Consider the following 22,339-nt stretch of genomic DNA (forward strand, 5'->3'; position numbering starts at 1 on the left):
GTTTTTGAGGCTCTTACACGATTCTTTCTGAGCCCCTGAGCAGGACTCATTGTCTGCTGCTTCTTTGACTAAGGGTGGAGACGGCCACCTAGCACATACCTGCCCTCCACTTCCCGGCTCCCAAGTCTTTCTGCTGGGATAGGTAAACCGAGAGAAAAATCTTAGTCCAAAGGGAATACAGGAAGAATGGTAACACCACTAGGTTTGGAGCATTCTTTCAAAAGGATATTGCTGAAACAAGCTGTAGAAAAGTGCGTAGAGCCATGGTGCAAATCGTCCCGCAGAGTCACACGGGAGGAACCTGCAGAGAACAGCGGCTCCTCTCCGTTTAAATTCCCCACGCAAACAAGGAAAAAAAAAGCCGAGTTTAACTTTCCAGACCCTTGGAAAGGGGGGCGCCCTGGGCACGCGGCAGGGCCGGAGCGGGCGTGCGGCCGCCGGCAGGGCTGGGCTGGGGGTCCCTTGGCAGCGCCCGACTGCTCCCGCGCAGCCGCGGTGTGGCCCAGACACCCTCCGTCCGCGGCGCTGAACGCCCCTTCCCACTTCCACTGGCCCCCGGGCTTTCTGCACACTGCTTTGGCAGGTTTCCCTGAGCAGCACCCAGCGCTCCCGGACGGCACTTTTGACTCTGTCCCATCTCATACGAGTCTGTTTGTTTAAAATGATCTTGGCTGTGTGACACAGCCGCATGGAAATTACAGGTTTTGGGACTATATCCCCGGCAGGTGGCTTTGCCACCCCAGTGGGTGTTTTCAGCTGTGAAAAGCAGCAGGGTCCAGCTCAGAGGGTTGGTTATAACACCTCCGCAAAGCCAGCAGCCGAGACGGGCACAAACCGGCTGGCTGAAGTTAGCGCAGCCGCGGTGGGGGCACCCCAGGTCTCAGCCTGCACGACAGCTCCCAGGGCGGCGCGAAACAGGCTGCTTACGCCTGACCTTGCTGAGAAGCGCCGGTTTTCAATCCATCCGGCTACTGCTCTCTCTGGGCAGCGGAGAGAGCGGGGGGAGGACCTGGCCAGGCCGCGTCTCAGCGCGGCGCCCGCCGGCTGCCGCTGCAGTCGGAGGCTGCTGGGGTTTAGCGCCCAGCTCAGCCTTTCCCAGCCACCCAGGCTCCTCTGCCCCGCGTGCGTCCCGGGCGAAATCCAGAAACGTCACTCTAGAGGGAGCGTGACGTCACCTGAGGAATGCACGTTCCAGTCTACGTTTTCTAAGGGGAAAATAAAATACGTTTCACGTTTCCCTTCTGTTTTGTTTTAGTTAGAGGAAATGGCATTCAGAATACATAAAAGGCGGCCCTGAATATCCCAAATAGTTTTAAGATACCAGTATGTTGAAGTAATTTACTGGATTTATTACCGAAGCACTATGACAATGCAATGCAGCATTGCAGCAAATAGAAATAACAGTACTGTCCCAAATTACTGTAAGAATTAGGTTATTAACCTACTAAAAGTAGTAGGCATTCTCCTGCTCTATTGCTATTTTCTTTTTTGCTTTTCTAGATTCTACTTTGTAGCAGCTCAGTATAATTGTTAAATACAACTCAAAAGCATTTCTTAAGTGTTTTAAATGCTCCTGGAGGACCTAGCATTTTATTTAGTAGACATCATTATGTTATTTACAGGTGCTACCTCTTATTCTGCATGTAAGCATCACATAGCATTAGCCAGCACTCTTAAAATTTACAAATGCTGCGATTTTAAGCTGATTGAAACATTAAGAAGAATCACTGAACTGAAGTACAGTTGTAAACAGACTAATTCTAGCTTATTCAGTTTCTCCGTTGATGACGCGGCCATGTTCTTTCATTCCTATGATGTTTGGCTAACAAGATGTACTGATAAATGGTCCAAACTGCACACCTTGAAAGATCATTTCTAACCATAGCACGAATTTCTGTGCATTACAACGACTACTTAACACGGCATAATAACGGAGTGCATTTGCTGTCTGGAAATGTTATCTATTTATGCCTGATCTTTCTGGAAAATAAAACATGAACATGCCAAATGATGGCATTCATATGCCTTTTCAAAATTTACTTATAAGTGCTTCTTCTTACCTTTCTTAGCTTCTGCATCAATTTTCCATAGGATACCAAAATCACCAATAAAGGCACTATAAAACAGGTGGTGAAGAATGTAATAATGTAGGTATGATCAGTATAAGCTCGAGAGTACCTGAATAAAACACAGAATACATTTTATACATATTATTCATACATGTTCTTACGATTTTCTGGAAGGATTCATTTTGCTCTTCAAAGATAGCACTAGTGTTTTGTCAACTGCTTTTAAACAAATCAGGCGACAGCCGGTGGTTCCCGGCGGAGGGTGGAGTGATGCCCGGCGCCGCGTTGCTCCGTGGGGATCAGCACAGTCCCGCCAGGGACGGCTCGGCGGCCGTGCGCTCACCTCCGCTGGGGGCAGCACAGCTACGGTGTCTGCACGGGTGACACACGGTGTTTCACTAAATCTTAAAAAAATTCGTGGAGCTGCAGAGAACGGACAGCCTCAGTGGTTTCTTCTGTAACTGTTTCCACGTTAAAGGCTACCTATCATCCAGTTTCTTTAATGCAGCTCCTAGGCATGCTGGTGAGTGTGATAATGCTAGTGATTTGTGCCAAGCAGGGGACCTACTTCATGGGATCATAGGAACGGGATCATAGGACAACTCGGGTTGGAAGGGACATCTAGTCGAACCTCCAGCTCAAAGCAAGCCCGACTACGGGGTCAGACCCACTTGCTCAGACTTTATCCAGTCTTATGAAAAACTATTTCTTTGTCTTTGTTAAATCCTGACTGAAATACAGGGCATGGGAGAGTTATTTTCGTTAGCTGTGGAAGCAGTTCCTCTTACACATGATATTCCTTTTTTTTTGTAAACCTGCTCTTTCCTTGACAAGTTTCCTTCAGTTGTTTTTCAACTTTCTCTATGTCTGTTATTGCAGAAATCTTTCATCTTTAAGTGCTTTCTTTAAACTCCTGCCCCTGAGAATTTCTGAGTTGCTGCTTTTATTCCTTTACCGTTTGCTGCAAGAGCGTCCTTACCAGTTAGGTTCACAAGTGGTTCCAATCTTACTGGTGGTGTAGCTGCTCCAGCCCATGGTCGGTGGAATGGTCCAGAGGAAAGAGAAGCTCCACACGAAGGCAATGCCGAGGGCTGCGTGCTTCCCCCTCAAACGCGTGTTTCCCAGCGGGCGGCAGATCACAATGTACCGCTCGAAAGCCAGGAGAGCAAGAGACCAGAGAGCAACGATGCCTACAGTAAAGGCAACACAGCCAGCATGAAAAAGCAGGTAGAGTCACTGAAGAGCCAACTCTGTCCCACATCAGGAGCCTTTTCCCTCAATCTAAACTGTGAACGCATGTACAATTCATGTGTTTAACATTTTATTAAGAGCACAAAATTTTCATAACTTGCCTCATTTGTCAGTCTACAGTACAGTGACTACAAAAGCAAGCAGCTAATTGGACCATTTAACTGATGATGACTTCTGCTTTCACTCAGTTCTATTCTGAGAAGCTGCAAATTATGTGTAGCTTGCAAATTAACAAGCTAAGACATGCCTTGAAGATGCTAGCTTTGCAAGAAATGTCATATTTCAAACTCTAACCTACTGCCAGCTGCCCACAACCCTAAACTATAAGTTTATTAGTCATGTATTATCTAGCTGGTCACCGAAATGTTGAGATAGCCTGATCTTTTTCCATGGGACATGCCTTATATACATGCACAAACTGATTAAGTAGCTTTGCCCCTTGCAGATATTTCCTCTATGTAGCTGAAGCAGCCTGAGAGCGACTGTGGGACTCCTTTTCAGGCTAAGGACCAGGCTCAGAAATTCATTAGGATTACTCCTAAAATCCTTCTGACACCACAGAAGGCCCACGCTCCACATGCAGCTGCAGAGCTCCTGATCCAGACTTTTAGGGATGAGCTTTTGAAGGAGGAATGGCAAGTGCAATCCCTTTATCTCCCAGGAGCTGGAACTTAATGCCAATGACTTTTTTCCAACCCTTTTTTCCATCACCTCACCTAGGACAATATTTCTAGGAGGGGGAACGGCAAGATCTAATGAATTAATGTTTACAAAGTACTTTCAAGAATAAAAGTTCTGTTAAACCAGATCATAACAAGCATGTGGGTGGCCATGAGATAGATGGAGACTAATTTCACCAATAAAGCTGTGAGGGGGAAAAAAACTAAACCTCCACCAGGTAAGAGATGAATCCTCTGATGATCCATTGGCAATGCTACGAAGTACTTAATATTGCAGAATAATCCCAGAAAGCAGCTGCTATAATATAGACTGGGAATAGCTGAACCTGCTCTGGCATTTTTCTGGAATAGGCAAGCTGTCCCTACAACACAAGGGATCTCCGTAAGGGATCACTCGCCGTGGGTTGCTCTTACCCCTTGTACGACGGCTACCGCTATACATAAGTAACTTCAGTTCACTCCTAGCACTGGCTTTGATGCAGAGAAGTGACCTAGTGAGAAGCCTGTTTTCACTACGAAGCTTCAGAAACTGCACCCGAGCGCCAGCCCGCAGGGACGCCGAAGGGCTGTGGGAGGCGGGAAAGCGCTTCTGGCTCGGGGCAGGTAGGTGTCCCAGCTCACACCGATTTCCCATTTGGTCTGCAGGGGTGTACGTACGCAGGGAACTATCTGGTGAAGAGTTTCTATTTTTGAGTAGTCTTAATAGGTTTTCTGTGGTCAGTAAAATAAAGCCAAGAGACAGAATCACAGCCACTGGGGATAGTTAACATACGACATTTCACTGCCCTAACTTTTTCCACAGTTTAAGAGCAGCCACTCACTCTTTTTCTCTCTCTCTCATATTTTTACATGCGCGCACACACACACACACACACACACACACTTAAAGACAAACCTTGAAAACAGTTGCACATGGTGAAAATTTTTTCTGCCGTTGTTTTATCACAAAAAAACTGTTAAAGATATCCTATTCGTAAGCCTTTTCTCATTGCACTAAGTACATTCAATGCACAGCCTACATCCAGCAAGCCACTGATGCGTGACAGTGACAGTGATGGATGTTATCCACTAATAGATGATATCCACTGCAGAACATGTGTACCTGGGGGGTTCAAAGGCATGCAAACGCGGTAATGCGGTAACTTCGGAGGCTGCAGGGTAGCAAGGAGACTACATTTGCCTTTTGAGCCTAAGCACACACATGATCTTGAAGGAAACTTCTCTTTAAGGCCTCGGGTGAGGGAGAAGAGCATATAGCTACAAAGAAAACCAAGCTTACCAAAGAAGGTGACAGCAAATCCTTCCAGCACACAAGCCCAGCGTCCCATATAAAAATAACCTCTTAGATTGGCTAAGAAGCTGATGGTGCCGCCGGTCAACGAGACCAGGAAGTCGGCCACGGACAAATTGACTATCACGTAATTGAGAGGTTGTCTCAGTTGCTGGAACCTAGACGTCACCAGGATGACAGCCAGGTTCTCGGCCAGCGACAGGGAGGTCACCACCAGCATCGCTGCCGCCAGCAGCCTGAAGTGCCAGGGCTGCACGGAGGCCAGGGGCCGGCGGAAGGGGTCCCAGCCGGCGGGGCCAGAGGACTCGTTTGCAGGCGCTGGGAATACATCCATCTTTTCCACTCTCGCTAGAGAAAATGGTATTGCGTGATCCTGGCGTTTATGGATAATGTTCAAGATCAAAAGGAGAAACTTGCTGCCTGTGATCGAAGTGTGAACAAACTCTCCATGCTTCTGCTGTCCAGGGCTAGTCCGGGAACTGACGGGTTGACCAGAGGGCAGTTCAGTGCCGTGCGGGGACTGTGGGAAGGGAGGCAAGCAGGAGGCTCTCGGAGGGACCAGCCGGTCTCCAGCTGCAGCCAGCACCGTGTCCTCTTCTGTAGTAAAGCCCGGCTGCAGGAGCAGCAGGCTCCCTCCTCCCGTGGCAGCCAGCAGCAGCGCAGGAACATCCCTCGGCTCAGCCCTCGTCTGCGGGGGAAATGAAGCGTTCGCCTGGGTCCCGCCCCGAGCCCTCGCCGGGGAGAGGCAGCCATCCCTGCCACGTCTGCCTGCCTCGCCGCCGGGGCCCGGCCCGGCCTGCCGCTCGCGAGGTCGGCACCGGCGCCGGCGCGTCCCGCCACCCCAGCCGACCCCAGCCGGCAGCCCCGACGAGACGCGCGGCCGCCGCAGCTGCCCGCGAACGTGGCCGTCCTGCGGCTGCCTCTCTGCGCCGCTGCTGGGGGCGAGCCGAGCCCCGGAGCCCGAGGCAGCGTCAAAAACCCAAACGCAAACCAGTTTGCGGCCCAGGTCTGGGCGCAGGGCGCGCCGGACAGGCGACGGGGCAAGCGTCCGTCCGTCCGCCCGCCCGCCCGCCGGCGTCCGTCTGCCCTTGGTCCGCGCGTGAGGCACTCCGCCAGCACGGGTTAAGATCCTTCTGGCTGCGTGAGCACAACTGCAAGGGTTTCTGGCCGCTGGCAGAAAAAGTTACAGATGGGAGAACTTCAGAATATTTTCAGCTCAGAAAAAAATTCACTCCTACTTACCATAATTAAAATGCTGACGATATTTTTAAACTGTGAGTATATGCACAGTGGAAATGGAAGAGAAAGCTTAAGCAGGTCAAATCCAGTGCCAAGAATAGCCACAAAACTGTACTTTTTCAGCAGGAATACTAAAAAACAAAGAAAAACCAAGCCTCCTCAGCGAAAGAAAGAGGAAAGCCCGGCGGAGCCGCGAGGCCAGCAGGAGCTTGAGAGGTGCTGCCCCGCCGCCCTGCCGCCAACACCGCCCCACCGCCCGCCACTGCCGCCACCGCCGCCCGCCAACGCCGCCACCAACGCCGCCCGCCACTGCCCGCCACCGCCACCACCAACGCTGCCCACCACCGCCGCCCCACCGCCCGCCAATGCCACCCAACGCCGCTGCCAACGCTGCCCGCCAACGCCGTCAATGCCGCCACCGCCGCCACCAACGCCGCCCATCAATGCTGCCCACCAACGCTGCCCACCAACGCTGCCCACCAACGCCGCCCACCAACGCCACCCCACCGCCTGCCAACGCCGCCCGCCAATGCCGCCACCGCCCGCCAACGCCGCCCGCCAACGCCGCCCGCCAACACCGTCAATGCCGCCGCCAACGCCGCCGCCTCGCCGCCCGCCGCCGCTTCCAAGCAAGGCCGTGCCCGCGGCGCCGGAGCTGGGAGGTGGCTCCAGCTGCCCGGCGGGCTGGGAGGGAGCCGGAGCGCCGTCTCAAGGGAGTCGCTCCTCCCCGCCTGCCGCCCGCCGCGTTGCCACCGGCCTGACACCGGCTGCCTGCTGCTCCCAGGCGCCGTCTGGCTGCTTTACGCTCGCAGGGCGTTCGGCTCGTTTGTGTGAGCGGCGACGTCCGGCTGCAGCTCGATGCCTTCGCTTCAAAATCCTTGAACGTTCCCACATTGCCTCGGTTACCTGTTTTTTGCCTTGTTTTGCTTCTGCGGCAGGTCCGTGATGCTCTGTGTCATGCTCTTATTACAGCTCATAGCATTTACGCTATCCAGCAGCGAGGGATTCTCATCTCCGCGTTTGCTGCTGTTCTGGCACTGCAGGCCACCGTTTTGTCCAAATAATATGTATTTATTTTTTGCAATGTTGTTGTGAGACTTTGTTTGAAATCAATACCAGTTGCACTCAGAAAGACAGAGCATTGACTTCTGCCTGCAGAGAGAAGAGGAGCAGCTTGGGTCCGCAGCCTCCGTTTAAAGCAACAACTGTTCTCCAGTGTTATACCCAAAACCTTCATCGCCTTTTATAAATCAGCCATTTGCCGTTTCGCGGAGGCGCTCCTGCCGGTATCGGAGGTGGGCAGGCGGACAGCCAGACAGCCTCAGGCTGCGGCCAACCTGCAGCTGGGCTGAGAAGGCCCCGCGCCGCCAGCGAGGCAAGGAGGACGCGCGAGTAACAGCACTTGCGTAAAACGCCTGCAGTAATTCCAGCTGTAAGACGAGATCGGGACGACAAGGACCCTGGTGAGATCAGAGCCGGTGCCTGAAATCGCATGTGGCAGTTTGTGAACTGGTCCCGGCCGAGACGGAGCGGGAAATGAGCTACTAAGTCAGCGTGGTACCTGGAGCGCCGTCCTCGAGCCCTTTGGAGTCAGCCCCAAGATGCCTTCTTGTTAGCAGCAGCGGCTTTCGTTCCTAAGAGTGGTTGTGAAGGATTTGCTTCGTCCCCAAGAAGGATTTGGTTTAGTCGAGTTTCAGGTTGAGGTAGTGGGGTCTGGAACGCTATAGGGAGTTTTCGGTTTGTTTGTTTTCACCACCAGCCTCAGACTCCTGAGTCTCAAGATGAGCAGGACAACTGGGCCACAAGATCATAAAGCATCCAGACATAACGTTGTGCTAGAGACAGACTGCAGGGCTGAAAAAAATCGTTAGTGCCATGACCTTGCAATGGCAGGGAATTAAATAAAAATTATATAGCTATTTTTACCTATTCAAAGTTTAAGGAAGATATTTCAGGCAAAAAAAAAACTGTGGCAAAACTTTTCTAGGTGTTTAATAGAGCATTAACAATGATTGCATGCAAGTCCATGTCTTAAGCAAATTTGGAAATACTGCAAAGCAGTATTTTTAAAAAATATTGCCAAAAGATTTGTAATTTAAAATTGTCTGAAGAAAACAGAAACAGGACAGTGATTTTCTACAGCATGTTGAATTTTTGCTGATGCCTAAAAGCTGCTCTAAATCCGCCCCCGACCACAAGGACATGCAAATTGGTGGACTTGAGCAGTATGGAGCAGTCAGGACATTACAGAAGACTTCCTTTGCCCAAGGAATTGTCTAGCTGTCATTATAATGCAGATTTCTAATGGTTTTGAATACCTGGACCAGGAACCAAAAGACTGAGCCATGAAGATCCAAATAAATGGAAAGGTCCTCAAAACGGTAATATCTGCTCAGAAACCTGCTTACCATAGTACCTAATTAATGAAGAGTTAAATCCTTCTGTCTGAGATCTTCATAAAGTAAGAGCTCTAGGAAAATGAAATAAAAAAAAAATAATATCATTTAACACCCAGGACTGCTTTCTGACAAGTAGACTGTATGCACAGAATACCTGTCCCTGGCTTTTTGTCCCTTTTTCCTGAACAAATATGATACCATACTCAGGGAGAGCAAAACATGACTTATATTTAGGCTTCTGCTCCGCTATTTATGGAATGTCAGTACTATTAATACGTTTCTTTAAGGACAGCCTTAGATTTCAGCCACTCAGTCATTACCGTGTAAAAGAGACCAAAGTAACAGAAATGTTGCAACTTACTTCAACAGAGGAGATCATAGCACAAGAACATTTGCCTGTAGCATGTGTGTGTGTGTGTGGGATATATATGTGTGTGTGTGTGTGTGTGTGTGTGTGTGTGTGTATATATATATGTAGTATACAGATCGCATATATGATGAGAGGGCTGAGTTGCTACTCATGTGCAGTACCATAAGATTATAAAGACATTGCCAAGTACTTCCATACAACACAATTTTTAAAATTCTGGATGATCATGGGAAGACAATTTGTCTCAATGAACAGTCTCAACAGTCTCCAGGAGCCAGTGCAAAAGCCATCATCAATAAAGTGACTTTCAGTTTTCCCAATGAATCCGGTGTTAAACGTTTGTTTCGAGGTGATCACTTAGCTTATTTTGTGCATGTGGCTGTTCAGAGAGTGCTCCAGATGTCGACAACTTTTTCTTAACCGATTTCCTCCTTCCTTTTCTTTTTTAGCTGCATTTTAATATTTTCACCACTGCTGAAAGTCAGCAATTGCATGTTTGAAGTCCTCTCTCAGAAAACACAAAACTGCAATAATGGAAACATTTTGGCCCGCTCTTGCCCTTTTGAGTGACAGGCAGGAATTATTTTGCTCTCCTGCTTATTAAAAGAACTTAAGTGGAGGTTTCTTCTGTAAAAAGATAAAATGTGTGTACAAAAGAGGTGTTCTACACTGGAAGAGATATCAGCATAGTTACAGGAATTTTAATAACCAGCAATTATAGAACAAAGCTGGAAGCTAAACAAAACATGCTCTATTAACTATGAATAAGAATATAATTCAAGTAAATTGCATAGTGAGCATCAGAAAAGGAAATCATTCATGAGCAAGCACTCAGGCTGTATTTACTTAAGACATATTAACAGTAACTTGCAGTTTGGGGCCTCATGTGAGCCTTTAAGACTGTTTAACTTACGATAGCGTGGTGCTTTGCAAAGCACAGTTAAACCCAGCACCTCGGGCACTGTATAACAGCAGTGTGGTGGGGGGGAAAGGTGGCAAACTGAGAACCTACCCCAGCAGGTCGCCTGTCCCCATCCTTGGGGCAGCAACACTCAGGGCCTCCTACGGCCTGGGGAGCTGGAGCTGGTTCGGCACTGAACGGTTCATCCAAGAGCAACCAGAGCAAGGCTCTACAATAAATCACTAAATAAATGAAATCTGGCTCCTAGAATCATCACAAGCTCTTTCCACAACATTCAACTTTAATTAATTTTTGTAACAAAGTCCAATTTTTATCACACTCAGACTTCAAACAGTAGCAAGTCACAAGGTGAGCTTTGCTCTCCTTGTAGTAGAGAGTCAACGCTGCTTCCTCAGTCTACAGCTGTATACTCCTGGCAAAAGACAACAAACACATTCATTTCATTTTGTTACTGCTTGTTCAAGGAAAACAGTAGAAGACATGGTTTTAAAATTGGTTTCATGAAGATTTATGAGAGTGCTATAGTCAGTTCTACGTTACACAAAGACCTAGCAGACGAGTCCCTGCAGGCTCAGAAACGTTGAGCTCACAAGTTCACTGGTCATTTGGGTGCACAATAAAAACTAAGTAAAAATCTCAGAAACAAAACAAAACCTAAATACATTCCATTCACTCACTCAACATTTTCTTAAGTTTTGAAAAAACTGAGTTACGGCCAAGTCCCTGTGAACTTCAGTCTGCTCCATTTGCCAAACCAGGCAGAACCACACGGAGTCCACACAGAAATCCAACCATCTCATCGCAGCCGGGCAGGGGAGGAAAGTAAACAAGGCTCAGAGTGCTGGGACGCAGGACCAGTCACCAGCCCCGGGAAGCTGATGTGTTTTCAGTTCATTTCCAGATAGGATCATGCCATGATATTTGACTCCAAATCCAAATACCCCTGCAAGCTGAGGTTCTTTGAATGAAATAGACTGGTTAAAATTCCTCTCTGCTGCCCATTTAAAAAGCTACTGCCCAATAAAATTGAGCCAGGACAAAATCTTGGATCCAGGTGCCAAGCGCATTTGGCTGCAGCTCAGAAATTCATAGCTTGCGCTAAGCACATGACTTATCTGGTGGGCATTATTTTAATTCTTTATTATTTTTGTAAGTCTCAGAACCTGAATCATAAGTGTATGCTGCCCTAAAAAAAGGGATCTGGACTGGCGACAGGGCTTGTGCAAGTGCCACGGAGACAGTTAATGAACAGTAACGGTTATATGCCCCAAGGGCCAGGACACAGGTGTGGGAATAACAGGCTGGGACAGCTCAGCGGTCCATGCTGCTCGGGGCTGACCGAAGGCTACAAGCAGAGGACCTCACCCTTGAGCCTGCGCAGCGACTGGAGCCACCATGCAGCCGTAAATAACTGCGCACAGCTCATGGCACTGATTTCTTCCCCACCGCAGTCAGAGCCGCTCCTGGAGACAGCTGGAAGAAAGGGAGATGAGTCCTGAGCGAGTGAAATCCAGGCGCAGCTCTATGCTGTGTGCTCCAGCTCCTCCGGGAACCTGCGGTCCTAGCTGGAAGTGCGGTACTCAAGTGAGGGAAACATGCTGGTTATTTGTATACCTGTCTTCCAAAAATCTAGACTTACTCTGAAGCCATATGCACACCACTGGCTTATGTATTTGGTTATGTCCATTTCTTAGCTACATATTCACAGCTGGCTTCGGCCGTCTTTTGCTGTCTAACTGAAGCCTAAATTTGAATGTTTATGCATGTTAGTGAGCTCTGGATTCAGGTCTGAGCCTCAGGACTGTCTCCTGTTCTTCAGGTGGTTTTTGAAGCAGCTCCCTCCTGAGGGGAAGAGAAAAAAAAAAGTGTGATATAAATCAAACATAGCATGACCTTGCCTTCTACTTTAGATTTATGCATACTTCTTTGGGGCCAACTCTGTTACTCTCTCATGGTGAAATTTCATGATGTGAGATTGATGGCATCGTAAGTGTTAGCACCTTCCCCAGAGATTCCGGAGGAGAAAGGAAAAACATTACATCCCCATCTTCTGTTTGACCACACATCATATCTGTGCATCTATCATGGAGCATATTTGGTTGGGGAAGTCTTCCTGGATCCGTCTGCAGGAAAAAGGTTCCTCACGTTTCTCTGGGTTTCTTTTTTAACATGAGCATAGTTTGAAACTTCTCTCACGCTCACTGAAATAGTTTTTAAAGTTGATGTTCATGGACAAAATGCTACCAAAATATCTTGTAAGAGACAGGATAAAATGCCTTATGAAAGTAGTTCCCTGTCAGGAAGGGGTCTCAGAGGTAAAACAGAAGAACAGAAGAAAAGGTTGGAGAAGTCACGGTAGACTTAGCAGCATAAACTTACCAGCGTCATTGAAGTCCCTGGTGCGAAGGTGAGCGATGCACCGGCTGATGCAGACTGGTGCATCCTCTCCCACGCTGGCTCTCACGGCTCAACGTTCCCATACTACAATTGCAGCAATGTCATTGTCGCTACACGGTCTGCAATGGATAGACACTTGAAACAGCCCATTCTTTTAGTTTGTTGGAAATATATGTTTTGCTTGGGTACTCTGAGGGACATAGCCCCCTTCATGGAGAGGTTCTCAGTAGTTACACATGTTTTGGAGAAAGCTACAAGGAAGAGAAATGTCTAATAGCTCGCTGGTGTGGTGAACATAGACTGTTCTTGTGCATTTGGACTCCTTTCTGTCACCAGCAATCACATATAACAGATTTGTTTCTATTCCACTAACGCAATATTGTGTGCCACAACCCTGAACCATCACCAGACACAGCTCTCACAGCCTAAAAACATCTGTTCATTAGTGTCACCTACTGGAAGATACAATGTACGTCAGTCTATGGAGAACGGGCAAGAAAGTGTTCAATGCATGCACTGAATTCAGCATCACTTATAAAATACCATTCCTACCCAGAGGAAAATTATGGAGATAAAGCCTGGTTGCATTTCACAACTAGCCATAGTAACTTACTTAGCAGAATGTGTGAAAAAAACATTAGCAAAGCCAACAAAACTGTGTTTATTCAAATAGCAAAGTACATATCTGCAGGAGTTGCAAACAGAGCAGGAATCACACAGATGCAAAGAAGCTTTCATCCAGAGTTACAAGCTTCCCAAGACTCCTGAATTTTTAATCAAAGGCTCAGGCACTGTACACATCCACCTGAATTGTAAACCATTACCAAGCAGCAGCGATAAACATGACGCTCCGCTTTCTTTCCTTCCTGCAGCTGGCTGACCTGCTCTGAAGCAGTCATTTGAGTTGAGAAATAGAGAAAAAAGTCTGTTGGATTAAGTCCACTTTGTTCCAAATTCTGCTGTGTGTAGATAGAGCTCATTGAACCTATATATAAAATATAAAAAACAAATAGGAAACACAGAGACAGACGCATGATTATTCACAGGTTATTACATATAACCCCTATTGCAGATAATACAGCCTAGCAAGTAAATACAGATTACTTCCTCCTACAAATTGCTTCTCTTTTCAATAGTGCTTTTTCAAGGACAGTCATCTGAAGAGTGAAGGGCTTTCAAATTTGACCTAAATTCAGTCATTCAGACTAAGAACTATGGGTCAGAGTCCTAACCAGAGCTTGGGGGTGTCTATGCTGTTCTGCTGGAGGGCTTTGTGGCCTCTCTTGAGCAATCCTAAGGATGGCTGTGGCCATGCAAAACAAGGGAGGACCCGCTGTACTGGGAGTACGATACCTGCATCCCGAGAACACAAGAACCCGAGGAACCAACAGGCCGGCTGGTAGGACGTGCACCAAGAAATGTCACACTGAAGGGGTGCACGCAGAAAGGATGCCTTCACTAGGGAAATATTCCTTGGGAGTGTCGTGCAAACCTCCTTTTTTGTTATATTGTTCACATTTCTATTTAAGCAACATTCAGGGCTGGCAACCTTATGCAGACAGAGTCACACCAAGTTCTTTACCTCTGGAGAGACCAAGGGGGGCCAACGATGCTCCTTCCCCCACAGCTCTGCAGGAGGGCGTCATACCTTTACTGCTTTTGGTTTTGCCTTTCTGCATCTTTTTTTTAATCCTCAGTCTTCAGGAAAAAAAATCCTCTGTTATTCTTTAACTACCTGCGAGATCTCTGACTAGCATTCCATTCTTATTATATACTTGGAGAAAAAAAAAGAGAAAAAAAAGAAAAAAGCTCAGCTCAGCTAACCCAGAGTGCTTATTCTCCACATCTCCTTATCTGGAAAAAATAAATAGTATTCTTCGACCTCTTCAAACGATGCTGGCTAATAGTTCAAGGCTTCAAGCCTTTCGCTTATCTAATGAGATGCATGCAGATGAGGAAAATACAACATGACACATCAACTCATTATGTCTGTGTGTTTTGTGACACAGTATAGACGCCGTGACTGAAACAAAATGCCCGTTTATGGAGAAATAACCCCTTTCAGTGCCAGACATTGACAGCTATGGTTTTGGTCTTGCTATAAGGCTCACCTGGTAAAAAGAAAGATCCTGCCAGTCTGTGCATTTCCCAGTTCACTAGGTAACATCACTGAAACCTAAGTCCTGGGAAACTATAGTAGCCCTTTTTTTGTTCCCATACAGAAGAGCCTAGTGCAACAGATAAATTTCTAGTACACCCTGGTTTTGGCCTGGTCGCAAAAATGAATGAATTACCTAAAGATATAGGGATGTTCATTTTTGCACACTAGGGACACGTTTCAGGATGATAGGTTATGCTATTTTCACCAAGTACTTGAACACTATATAGGTTTTTGGGCCTTTTTGCTCCACCTTAGTGTCTGTTGATCTCTTGGCTCTGTGAAGAGTTTGCTCTCGTGTTAAGTGCTAGACATCATATATGATTATTCTGAGCCTTGTAAAGAATTCTGTGTTGTCTCACAGAAAAACACTCACTCTGCTGAGTTGTCTTCCTCTTTTTTAAATAGACAAGGACATATATTTTGATAGTTATTCTGACTTGGTTTTTGAATTATTCATTCAACAAAGATATGGTTTTTTTTCATGCCAGTACAATCTGAGACAGTTTTAACTTACCTGTGATGTAATTTACTCCCCATATCTGACTGTCTGACCTCAAAAATCAAAGGTTAAACCTAAACCCAACAAACAGTGCAGAGCTCATTTAACAAGTATTTCAGTGTTCAATTCAAAAAACCCATGTTTTGGTGGAAAAGCATTGGTTTTGTCAAATAAATGTTTTGAAAAACAGGCTGTACATTTTCAGTTACTATATCCAGCTTTAGCGCTATTACAGATATTTTCAAGGTAACTATCAAATCCATGTTCCACTTTCTTACTATTACTTTTTACAAGTAATCCAGTCTGTCTTCATTACTCCATATAACAAGGAGCTGAGATTCATTGGGTAGTGGCTAAGTGGGTAGGACAGTATTTGTGCACTGGAATAAGACTGCCCATAGCCTGCCTTAGTCTAGTGTAGCAGATGCTGAACCCAAAATCATTACCTGGCTGAGCCCTCGCTGTAGGCTGAGGAGCTGGTGGGAAGGAGAGCATCTCTGGGGCATCCTTGCAGGGCTGGCTCCAGCCCCCTGGGCCTGGGAGGCTTTGCGCGGCCACAGTGCTGGGTCGGCATTGGCTCCACTTTGGAAACAGCCTACAAAGAGTCACAACAAATGGAGCAGGATCCTCGGATCAAAGGATTATAGAAAAGCTGAGGTGTGAAGAGACTTCTGGAGGTCATCCAGTCCAGCCTCCAGCTCAGAGCAGGGCTAGCTCCAAAGTCAGGTCAGGACATAATTTAGAGATTTCAGCTGCTGCATGCGTCTCAAAGACAGAAAGGACACACAGACAGACAGAGACTATAGCCACATCTAAACTGAGGGGCAGTAATAGCCAAGCCCAAAGAATAGCCCCAAACCACCCAATTCGTTCACAGCTGCAATTACAGAATCACAGAATCGTTTAGGTTGGAAGGGACCTCTGGAGATCATCTAGTCCAAGCTCCCTGCTCGAGGAGGGTCCTCTAGAGCATATTGCCCAGGATCACATAAAACAATTGCCGTAGCACAGCCTGGAGCAGCCTGAAGAGTGCAGGTACTTCTGCCTCTCGCACCTTTACTCCCCTGCAAGGCCACAGCGACTGTCGCCATCGGTTGTACTCATACATACATGTGGCTTCACATACAGAGAATCCAAAATACTAATCTGGCTATTGCACAGCGTACTATGGGGCAAATTCAGGGTGCAGTCCTGAAAGCAGTGCGATGGTCCCTGAGGTCCAAGTCACCCGCAACTACGTCCCAAACTGCCTGCATTTCAGATTGGCAGAGTGCACAAGTGCACTTCCTTCAGGGAAGGAAGGGATACAGGAGGACCAGACCATTCCCTCTGCTACAAATAGCAGAGCAAACCCAGCTGCAGTGAGAGCAGAGCACGTTTAAGAACTTTCAAGAACAGTCTGCAACTGATCCAGCTTCTTTTCCCTGCTTGAAGAAAAAATTTACTTGTGCGAGTAACTGCAAAACCCAGAGGAGCCCAGTCTGAGGGGTCTCCTTCCAGGATGCCCCCGCATTACCTGGGAGAACCTCCTGCTCCAGTTCATCCTTTTGTAGGTTGGTATAACAATCCTGGCATCCCTGACAAAAGAGTTTTTAGATCCACTGATGGAAAGTACTGTGCAATAGCGAGATACTGTTATTTATAAGTGCTCATTGATATATCCTGACCCAACTCAAACAGGCAAATCGTGATTGTCCCCTATTAAATACATTTCCTCCATGTTCAACAGGAAAGCATGTTTTTCATGCCCTAGTTATCAGCTTGAAGCTAACGTGATGTTATTTCATTCAACACAAGTGATTTTTATCAAATTATTTTATAACCAAGATTTTGTCCTATTAGACTTAGTTAATAAAATCATAGCATTAAACCAGTAACGAGTCTCTGCTACGTCCTCCTCCATACAAACTGGAAATAAGAGCTTTTTTTTCTCGTAAAGTTGAAGAGTAAGTGGGAGAAACTTCTGATCAGGGAATCATATAAATTAAGTTCAAAGCAAAGAAGAAAATTAAGTCTTGATTTGAAAACTGAATGGTAATGCAAGATACTGATTATATTATAGGAATTATGTCCCTAATATAATGACATTGCTTCCTAAAATACAATGAAAATGAAATTGAAGGTTTAATGTTTAAACAAACAGTTTTGATTCTGTATCACAAAGGCAACCTTGTCCCGGTTTGCTAATTATTTTTTCGTTGCGATTAGTCTTCCGATTCAGTCCCAGACGCTATCTGCAGAAACCTTTGTATCTCCGGAAACATTCACCACTTCAGTGGCTAAGGAGGAACTTGGTGTCTGTTTTGATAGCGTGTCAGGTTCAGCAGACTTCTGTATTTACGAATTTGTCCGCTGGTGAAAGACCTTTTATTTTGCCATTCGTTATTCATTTTTCTTATCTAACTTGACACACACAGCTAACACTGCGCTATCAGTTGTAGAAACAGTCTAGCACTTTTGGAAGCAGGAAAAATCCAGCCCAGCTGTCTTGAGAAGGAAACGTAGACCCGGATTGTGCATAATGTACTCATTACACATTGTAATGAGCTGCCCGGTGCATACTCATCAGACATACAGATCTCTCTCTCTCTCTCCGCATGGCTTTTAGAACTAAGTATTAATCACCACTCAATAAAAAACAAGCAAAAAAAAAAATCTAACTAGTCCAAATGGAAACTGAGTGCTTTGGAAAATTTTGGCCCAAGGATCACTACCACCAAACAGCTGCCTATGTCTTATGTAAAGTGAGATGGTATCTCCACGCATTTCTTTGTGAAAGGGTATCACGCTACACAAGAACACCATCACCAATGTCAGTTTTTGAAAGAACAACAAGGAGTGACGAGACTTCAGCCATGAGAAGGTGAGTACCCCAGGCCAGGGTGAAATCTGCCGGTGAACATGTGCCACTCAGTTGCCTACGTTATTCCCCGGATCTTCTGGTTCTGCATCTCTCCCAGTTCTTCTGCACTGCAAAGTTCTCGTCCTAGCGAGTAAGTTTTACCTAAAGATGTCCTCTGTAATGGTTATACCCATAGATAGTCAGAGCTGTTCTTTACCACAGTCCACCACTTTTAGAGGCCATAACCAAAGAAAAAAGAATAAGTTCAGCAGCCTGGCAGAGTCTCAGACTATGTTGTTACCAAACAAGTGCCAGAGAAAATAGGTCACCAGTCCCGTGTCTTTGCATCACATGGACCTGGCAGCAGCACCACCTCCCTTCTCCACATTGCAGCACGTGCAGGCACAGGAGCCACTTGGATGCACAAGCACCGTCAAAATTTCTACTACTTCTTCTGGCCAGCTGGATGGAAACACTGCAGAAAAATGCAACAACCAGAGAGGGTCCACTGGCAACAGCTGGACCATCCCCGTCTACACAACATACACTAGCACAAGCAGTAACACCCCCCCAGACATTAACTTCTTTATAGTGAATTATATTACCCTACATGAAGCTTATAACTTGGCTACTAACAAGTCCTTTGTGAAGCCTGAACGCAAGAAGACTAATGAGCTCCAGAGACAGTTTAAACATAACATTTTTAGTGAGGCTTAGCATCTTCTACTTTAAATGCTCATCATAACACCATGCTGTAACCACTCTAATTCATTTTTGCAGGGTTTTTTTAATTGACTTTTAGATTTATCACTTAGTAAAAAAATATACTGCTTGAGACTACGCAGTAGGGCTTCCCTATTGTTAAGACGCAAAGCGACGGCATTTTTCTGGTCAAAACTAATCCTGTGACACAGTAAGATTTGGGCCTACTTGCAAGGCAGGAGGATCACCTGGTGCTTCCTAGGCTTGACCACGCTCTCCGAGGACCGGCAAGGCGTAGCGCTTCCTGCAGCCCCTCTGGTGCAGCGATCTAAAGCTCAGCAATGCTGACTGAATTGCGTTTAATCAAACTCCAAGAAACTGCACCTGAAGGTCTAATGAGAATTGGTGGATGCATAGGACGTGCACCACATTTAAAATACTATTCTTTGTGCGTCTTCTTAGTAAAGATTTTTCACTTTCTCTACCTGATTATGGTTTTCTAAATATCTTTATGAATGAGTCAATCTTGACTTAACAACTGGCAGAAGTTTTTGTATATTTATGGCAAAGTACTAAAATGAAGTCTTATAGCACTTGAATGAAGAACTGAGGCAGATAAAGACTATCAAAAATACGGTCACTTAGCATGGTAAAGCTACAAAAGTGTTTTCCTCCTAAGTAATGGTCACTTTTAAGTGTGACTATTCACTAAGACATTTTAGAAATCTTGCCCCCCAACCATTCGTAATTCACACCACAATGACACCTGTGCTTTTTCAAGGTCGGTCACCTTGACACAGTTCGCGCAGCACATCGTGTTACCAGGAAAGCAGCATTTTCTTCAAAAAACACAGTGCACAACTACCGTAATACTGTGAATCTGCACAGCTCTTATGGTGGAAAGAGAAGGGAAAAAAATAGGATCCCCACTCAAACAGAGAATGTACTGGTTAAGTGCTGGTAGCTGAGCAGTAATCATTCCTTTTCTGCAAATATTAGCAGGTTACTGCTCACGGCAGAGGGACAGGAGGAAGCTGGCCATGACCCTGTTTCCGCTCCCTCTCCAATTAACAGACACAACGAAGAGAAGAATTGCCTTTAACAAGCCGCTTGCAAAACGCCCAGATTCGTGTCGATCGCCAGGGTTTATTGCAAATTACCGGGCTTTCCAGCAACCAGATGGCTTTGGCGGGAGCAAGGCAGGGAGCAGCTGGGGGCCGGCAGCCCTGGCTGGGGGCTGGCGGGCTGGAGGCACCGCCGCGGCCGGCAGCCCCCTGCGGCTGCCGGGGCTGGCCGACAGCGTCGGTAGTCGACGTGGCACCACCAGCTAGAAACAGACACGGACACCGGTGTTACTGGATCACTCACAGCAGGGATTGCTGCTGCCCTTATGGTACATTTAAACTATGTTCAACATGAAGGCACTAAAAGATCATCAGCTGACATTACCCCCTTGCAATATGCAACACGGTGTGGATCGAACAAGTGTTGCATTTAGATTTAAAGACCATTTATTGTTGCCTGGCATCGTTTTCTGACCCAGTTCTACTAGATGCATTTCCATCCACCCATCTCAAAAATACATGTTTTAACAGGGCCATCTCCTCTGGTAGAAGCTGTCTCGCATCACTTTCTTTTGCAGGATGGTGAGTACAGTCAACACCCTTGTAAGTACTGAGAAGGGTTACGAGTAGGACAGACCGGCCCCCGCTCTGCAAGCGGACCCTGGTGTCGGTGCGCCACGGGAACGAAAGCAGTCCCTCTGGCGTCCCGCAGTCGCTTGCATAAGGAAGCCGCAGGGACCTACCCCTTCCAGCCGGGCTTTGCAACTCCCTGAAGCAGGGCTGCCCTTAAACTTGCTAGACATCCTCCCTCCGCGAGGGCTGCTGGCGGCAAAGGCACGCCGTGAGCAACCTCTGGCTCGCAAGCTGCTTCCTAATATACAGTTTAAGTTTAGAAGTTGCCTCCACGTGCCAGTATTTGCAAAACTGAGGATGAGTGACAAAAGAAGAGTAAAACCTCAGCCTTTGACTCCGCGCGGCAGCAGGATGGGGCCGTGACAGGGATGTCCCGGAGGTCTCCCTGGAGGTGCTCTCTGCTCTCCACTCCTGGGGGCTGCAGCAGGAGTTTGACTCCCAGGAGCTGCCTAACGGCCCATGTCCACCCCTGAGCACGGCCCCTGAAGCATTAGAAAGATACTGGGAGTAGTCGTTAGGAACTGCTTAGGGTATCTGTGATAGGATTATGGTAGGGGGGAGGCAATCATGTGAAAAGAAATGTTCTGCTTGCCTGGTTTTATTTGATTATTTTTGGAATACGGCATGGTGGTATGCATGCCGTTGCCATCAGAGCTTGCAAGCCAGACAGCAAAGCTGCACAAGCGTCTGTTATCTTGTTCTCAAATCCTGTCCCTTTTTTTTTTTTTTCACTTTTACGTAAGAAGGTACTGAAGAGCGCTGACAGTTTGTAGTTCTAACAAATTACCATCTCGCATATGCACCTTCAAAAATATCCTGGCAGGCTAAACCTATTAATGCAAAACTGGTAAGGCCTGTTTCTCTTCCACTGTGCCTTCCACTGTGCGATAATGTCCAGAAGTCAAAGTACAACCACATGCACCATTGCACTTTAAGGGAAATAAAGACTTAGCTTTGCAAGAGAGTGAAAACAAAGCTTATTAATTTTGGAAAGGAAGGGTATAGAACAGAAGCTGCTTGTAATCTTCACTGCTGACTTAAAAAAAGAAACACTCTTCTCCTAACACCAATTATGTCAATTATATCATTGCAACTATTCTCTTTAATAATATTACCTTAGCGGGGGATGATTTTACGGGAAAATGCCAGCCCTGTCTCGGGCTGTCAGCACCTCAGGCCTGTCTGCTTGAACGCAAACGCTGCTGAGCACTGAGACATCTCTTGACACTAGTGCCGTCTTTGCGCTTCGCACCGCTTTGCTAGCCTAATAAAGAATGCAATTCTTACCTGTTAAGACCGTGTTGCACGTTCTTTATTTTCTTACTCAAATGCATCAACACATACCTGCACTGGCTTCCCGTTTCTCTTTGGAGGCAAATCAACACCCCCGTTTGACGAGGGCTCTGTTAAGACGCGATTCTGCGACGCGCTGAGCACCCGCACGTCCCAGCAGAGACCTTCTCGGTCCACGAAAGCCTCAGGTCCCGTTTGCCGTTCTGCATTTCTACTCTCTGTCCCACAAATGCACCCAGTCAAGATCCCTGTTCAGTCTGGGGGTGCGGAGCCGCCATCGTATCGGTTTTTCCTTAGTTTTCGGTGCTGAACTTTACTTCAAGTATTCTGTGCTCATTCTTCCCTGCACAAGATTGTCCTGATTTACCTTATAGGCTGGAAAGAAGTGAGGATGCTGCTAAAGAAGTCATTCTTGCAAGCCATTTCTAATCAGGCCTCTCGACAAGGCTCTGCCGGCCGGCATTAGGCTTTTAAAGAGCACTTTAATGATCGTTAAAACGTGAAATTTTAAATTCATTATATGCAAT

At 46.7% G+C, this 22,339-nt stretch overlaps 1 protein-coding gene across 7 annotated transcripts in view; it reads right to left on the reverse strand.

Annotated features, from left to right (window-relative positions):
* The window catches only part of LOC104141284 (vertebrate ancient opsin), a 42,564-nt gene that overhangs the window by 5,275 nt on the left and 14,950 nt on the right, over window positions 1-22,339 (reverse strand). For 3 of the 7 annotated variants that reach the window (XM_068951327.1, XM_068951320.1, XM_068951324.1), the window contains 7 exons: window positions 15,725-15,873; window positions 12,601-13,603; window positions 7,437-12,063; window positions 6,534-6,661; window positions 5,280-5,979; window positions 3,049-3,259; window positions 2,061-2,178 (listed from right to left, as the gene is read on the reverse strand). In XM_068951327.1, the coding sequence (XP_068807428.1) occupies window positions 2,061-2,178; window positions 3,049-3,259; window positions 5,280-5,979; window positions 6,534-6,536 (1,032 nt within the window). In that variant the 5' untranslated portion in view covers window positions 6,537-6,661; window positions 7,437-12,063; window positions 12,601-13,603; window positions 15,725-15,873. Of the gene's footprint in view, window positions 1-2,060; window positions 2,179-3,048; window positions 3,260-5,279; window positions 5,980-6,533; window positions 6,750-7,436; window positions 12,064-12,600; window positions 13,604-15,724; window positions 15,874-22,339 lie in introns of those variants that run through there. The other 4 variants (XM_068951323.1, XM_068951325.1, XM_068951321.1 and 1 more) reach the window with 3 other exon arrangements.

Source organism: Struthio camelus, chromosome 7 (assembly GCF_040807025.1).
Source record: "Struthio camelus isolate bStrCam1 chromosome 7, bStrCam1.hap1, whole genome shotgun sequence".
Taxonomy (NCBI): Eukaryota; Metazoa; Chordata; class Aves; order Struthioniformes; family Struthionidae; genus Struthio; species Struthio camelus.